General features: G+C 38.1%; 1 protein-coding gene across 2 annotated transcripts in view; it reads right to left on the bottom strand.

Annotated features, from left to right (window-relative positions):
- Positions 1–5,458, bottom strand: part of TBC1D1 (TBC1 (tre-2/USP6, BUB2, cdc16) domain family, member 1) — a 112,165-nt gene that overhangs the window by 4,096 nt on the left and 102,611 nt on the right. For both annotated transcript variants that reach the window (XM_009321388.1, XM_009321387.1), the window contains exons 19-20: positions 3,677–3,846; positions 633–803 (exon numbers count right to left, since the gene is read on the bottom strand). In XM_009321388.1, the coding sequence (XP_009319663.1) occupies positions 633–803; positions 3,677–3,846 (341 nt within the window). The remainder of the gene's footprint in view (positions 1–632; positions 804–3,676; positions 3,847–5,458) is intronic.

The raw sequence follows: 5,458 nt of genomic DNA on the forward strand, positions 1-5,458 counted from the left end.
GCTTCTTGCTGGCAGGGCATGGGAAGCTGAAAAGTCCTTGACTAGTGCAAGCACTACTTAGCAACAACTAAAACATCGGTGCGTTATCAACATTATTCTCATACTAAATCCAAAACACAGCACTGTACCAGCTACTAGGAAGGAAATTAACTCTACCCCTGCCGAAACCAGGACACAGTGAAAAAAAAAAATTGGAAGAAAGAGGGTGTCTTTATAGACAATGTATCCCATATCTGATGTATCTCTAAATTGTGACACTGGCATTAGCTTTCCCATTTGTGATAGACTAGTAACCCTGCTGTAATAAAGCAGTGACTGAAAACGTAAAAATGAAGTTGAGAAAGCACTTTGTGTATTTTTAGTCATCTTCTACAGCTATGATTTTAATTACAAGAGAAGACAGTGTGATGAATCAACTTTTCACTAATTGCAAGCATATGCTCTATCCACCCCCCTCTCAGAATTTCTTCTGCATTTAAACTTTGAAGGCTAAACTAAATAAAATTGCAAGTGGTTACACTTTAAAGTCACTACACCAAACGCCAATCTCTTCTGTGCCTTGGTGTAGGATGGTCTCTTCTGAAAAGATGGATAAATTAGAATATTAATTAAATATGAAATATAAATTGTACCTGCAGTTCTTCCAGGAGATCAAAGTTTTGTTTCCGCAAGCTACTGTTTGCCTTCTCTAATTTATCCAGTCTCTGATTGTCATTTAAAGATGAATCTATAAGCTCGTCTTGAAGCACATGGTATTCAACTTCATAAGCTTGCAACTGCTTGGCAATATCCATTTCAAACACCTGTTGTATATAAAAATATTATTAGGGGCTGTGCAGATCAAAAACATAGCTCATTCAATGCTTTCAAATCTATGGATCTAGATTTAGATGTCTAATCACTGCATACAAAAAAAGGACTTAATTCTTGGCATTCATATTTCCTACTCTGGAAATGGCAAGATTGAGGCAGTAGAGTGCAATACATTGGCATTGGATCTACTTAAAAACTTTGCTACTGATTTGCTGCAAAATCACTTACACTAAAATTTTCAAGAAGTGTAGACTTTGTAGGGTATTCCCCTTTTTAGATTTCAAATTCAATGCATCTCAGTTCGGCATAAACCCTCCTAGACATTCTTGGAATTAGGTGTCACTGTAGAAAAGTGTGGTCCAAGCCCATGTGCCACATGTACAAGTGTAAGGCTAAGTAGAATGAAAGCTTTAAATGAAAAATAGTAAACATTGCTAGGTTTATTTATGATTCTATAGTATTCGTAGAGACTGAAAGAAAACGAAATAATCTGTCCTTACCACTAATACACTTAATGGAAACATTATGTAATGTCAAAGCAGATTTCTATTATTGTTAACTATGAATCACTGAAACGAGTGCTCAGTCTTATACATGAATATTAAGAAAGCCTTTTATTTTACAAGCAGATAAATAAAATGAGGTGCAAAGAGTGACCCAAAGGAAAAAACTGCTATTGTATTTTCCTTTTTCTAGGTTTTGGCAAACATCTACCTTCAAATTATTCAGGAAATATGTCTCTAATGTTCCTGAGCTAGTTATCTCCTCTGAAAGCAGTGAAGAAAGTGGTAAATTAAAAGGACAAGTGTGCCAATCACAGAACATAGTAGAAACAAAAGTTGATTTAAAAAGGCATCTGGAAAACAGCCCAAGAATAGAAGTTCAAGTGTTATTTTATATTTTTAAACCTCTTGTACTTTATTCCTTTTGGAAATGAGTCAAATATCAAATCCTATCTTAAATACCTGTTGAAATAACAAGAATTATTTCCTATTTTATTTATCTGCTTTGTCTACAAAACTTTAACTGTTGGTTATAGTTAAAGAAAGCATCAGTTTATGAAATGTTTCTGACACCTGTTACATAAGCTATAAAAAATTATCTCATAGTTGTATAGCAGCAGAAACACATATACTGAGCATCTAAGTACAGAAGGCTGAAATACAATTTCAATTTGAGTTTGGTTACACATATGGAACTTTCATTTTCTGTAGATCTGAGCGTCTCTAGAGAACAGAGACTGCTGAAATTTCAGTAAAACAAACGGTGCAATTCAGCAGGGCAGAATGCTAGTTCCTCTCATGCCCTCTGCCGCTACTAGTCTCTGTGCTCTTGAGAAGGGAGGGAAATCCCTGCTGTCATACCCAGAGTATCAAATCTGAAAGGGGGGAAACCGTGAGACAAATTAAAAGCTTGACTTGAAAACTAGCTAACTGAAGGCACGTTAGGGCATGTAAACCAAAGGCCATGCTGCAGAAGGCATGAGGAGGATGGGGATTAGCCCAAGAGCTATGTATGGACTGCAGGGCTGGTCAAACAGCTGCTCTTTTCAAAGGCAGCCCTGATTAAAGTGGGGGAACTGCTCTCCCTTCAAGTAACTTCTACCTGCCCACTTTAAATTTAGAGCGGTCAGAGCTGCCTAAACAGAGTACTTCCTCCTTCTGCTCAATGCCAATGGTTTTCTGCAGGTCGCCTAAGCACTGCAAGTCTCTGCAGAGCCGTGCACTCCAGGCTTTCAGCCTGGCCGATAACATACAATCCCCTTTGCCCCCTAGAAATCGCTTGCTTTCCTTCCCCTCACACAGGCTTTCTAGTTCTCCCCTCCTTCCTTTGACAGTAAGCACTAGAAGCAATTCTTCTGATCCTAATTCGAGCGCATGTCCCCTGGAAGCTTTGCTGCCAGGGATCAGAAGGGAGCCCTTTGCAAGCATTCTGCAGTGTACTGCGCTGCTGCTTGCTTTCTTTATCAAGCCACAGGCTTTGCAGGTCTCCTGCAGCCCTTGGTGAGTGGCAGGCATTTGCAGTTCTGCACAGTACATCCCCCATGTTTTAGACCACAAAAGGCCTTCAGGAAAACAGGCTAAAACCCATCTTCTATTTGCCGGCTGCAAATTAGAAGTCAAGTGTAACAGTTAGGGATTCCAAGCAGGCAAGCCTTAACTGCAATAATTTTTGATTTTTTCAAATTCCATAGTTATCATCTGGAGCCTTCTGCTAGCTTAGCAATATTGCATAATTTTCCTTGTCTGCCATTTAAAGAAAGTATCTCAAGGATTCCCGGTTTTTGCTGCTAGAGTCACTGCTCACTGCGAGAGACTGCACTGCCCCATGTACTCCTGGCAGAAATACAAAGGCACTGTTGTAACATACTGAACCAGCACCATAAAAGCCAGTATAGACAAAGTCAATGCAGGGAGACTTCTAATTTCATTAAGTAAGGTCAACATTTGTGAGGCTCTTGTAAGTCAATTTCTGCTTCTGAAATGAGACTTGGAGAGCAAGATTCTTTGGAGACAGGAAAACTCAGAAGGCTTTTAGCCCACCTGGTTGCTTTTTTGTGGAATGCACTGTGTATGGGTTGTAATATTGCTTCCAGTAACAGTGTTGCACACTTAAAAAAAAAAAGAAGTAAACTCATTTTCATTAAAGGCTTCATAAAGTGACCATAAGCAACATGTAGATGTATGAATACAGGGGTACTATACAAGTCATATGCTTCCAAAAGTTTTCAACATCTTCAGAACTACAATAACAGAATTCTCAGCTTGAAGTAATACAATACACTGTTGTGGTTTTTCTGTCAAGAACTTGTTAAAAAGAGCATTCCTTTGCATACTATTCATATGTTCAGATTATTTCATACCTGACTAATGGTCTTTTCCATCTGTACCAAACCCAAGTTGGGGAGAGTGCTTTTAATAAAATCAACAATAGTTTCTAGGTTCTCATGTTGCAGAATCAAGGGCTTGTGGCTTCCCAAAAGGCTTAAAGCCACTTTAAATATAGCCTCTGATCCTTGAAGAAAGAGCATATCTGTGAAAACAAAGAAAAAACAGAGTACATCAAGCAAGCACATCTTTTGACAAGTATATTAAAACAGTAAAATGTCCAAGGACAACAACTTCTCATAGGAGCGATCTGGAGGCTGGATACACTGTGCCAGACGCATGCTTTTGTTAGTGCAGCTATGGCTTTAGAAGTTTTGTAGGATCAAGATTATTACTGTGAATAGCACACTTGACTAACACAATCAATTATTAATTTGTTCAATGAGTCTTCATCCAAAAAATCCAACTCAAATTTAAGCTAAGTACACAATAAACCAGGCAGTCAAGTTTGTCAGTGTAGCCACCTTTTGTGCATGTACTAGTTTTGTGAGCTTTTTTCTTTTGAGATGTTCATGGGAATCTGAATTATAGAATTCTAATCCCAACGCCATTTAAAAATCCTAATACAACAGGCAAAAACAACACCTGAAGACATAACCGAAGATCTGAAGTTCTGTTCTTTTCTCATCTGGTGGAGAAAGCTACAAAATCTCAGTTAATAAAACATTGAGCACATGAGGCTAAATGTGCACTTTCCTACAGCCTCAAGTTTCATGTGCATGTGCTTATTTTTAGTATGTGTCTCAACCACTTATGATAATATTCTCATAACTACATTAATAAGTACCCTGCAATCTCAGTAATACAGCTTAAGCATTAATATTGCAGGTGGCCCTGCAAAGACAGCACCTGGCATACATTCAAGCACACTGAAACCACAGTATATAGTGACTTTTCAACGCAACTTCCTTTTTTTTTTCCCTTTTCCTTTACAAATTGCCTGTGTCTTTATAGAGGAAAGAAATAGAAGACTGCAATGAAAGCATCAGAGAAGAAACCCATCTTCACAAACCCATCTGTCTACAGTATAAACAGCATTGCCCTGCATTTGACTTTCCTGCTACTATAACTCAGAATCTGCTCCTGGTTTTATTGAGGGACTCGCTACAGGCAAAAGCATCTAACATACAAAACAATACTGACAGAGGTGGAAAAGGAAGAGAAGATAATGTGGTTTTATTCCATATTTCCTAAATATATTTTATTTTTAAAGGGCTTCTCTCTTGTTCTTTCCCTTCTTTGTATTCAAAGCTGTGAATGAAGTCATAATCACTTACAAAGTAGCACAATGACACCAAATAAACAGTATGTCTTCATGATTAAAAAAAAAAAAAAGAAAGAAAGAAGAATAAAGAAAGAGAAAAAAAAAAACCACCACCACACAGTAAGGGAAACAACTACTAGCAAAACCACAGGTATCTCTGATGTAGTGAAGAACATATGCAAACACTCGCTAACTGCCTTTCTTAGTAAAAGCAACCTCTCCAAATTTGTATCAGAATGAAATTCCCCCTTGTGCTCTTTTGCCTGTAACGCTGAAGCTATAGCTCGTTTCACTTCTCTCTCTTTCTCTCTGAGAAAGCAAAGCACAAGTAATAGCTAACCGTAAATCTTGCACTTTGCCACCCTTTGTCCTAAAAGTGGTATAAAATTTTTCAACTCTGATTCAATGTGGAGTCCAAAGGCAGGAATGATTGAAAAGTGGTACAGAGCAGGCATCTGCCTCGATGCTCTATTGAAACTGAAAACTATGGGAA

The sequence above is a fragment of the Pygoscelis adeliae genome, unplaced genomic scaffold, assembly GCF_000699105.1.
Source record: "Pygoscelis adeliae isolate BGI_AS28 unplaced genomic scaffold, ASM69910v1 Scaffold133, whole genome shotgun sequence".
NCBI classification, from domain to species: domain Eukaryota; kingdom Metazoa; phylum Chordata; class Aves; order Sphenisciformes; family Spheniscidae; genus Pygoscelis; species Pygoscelis adeliae.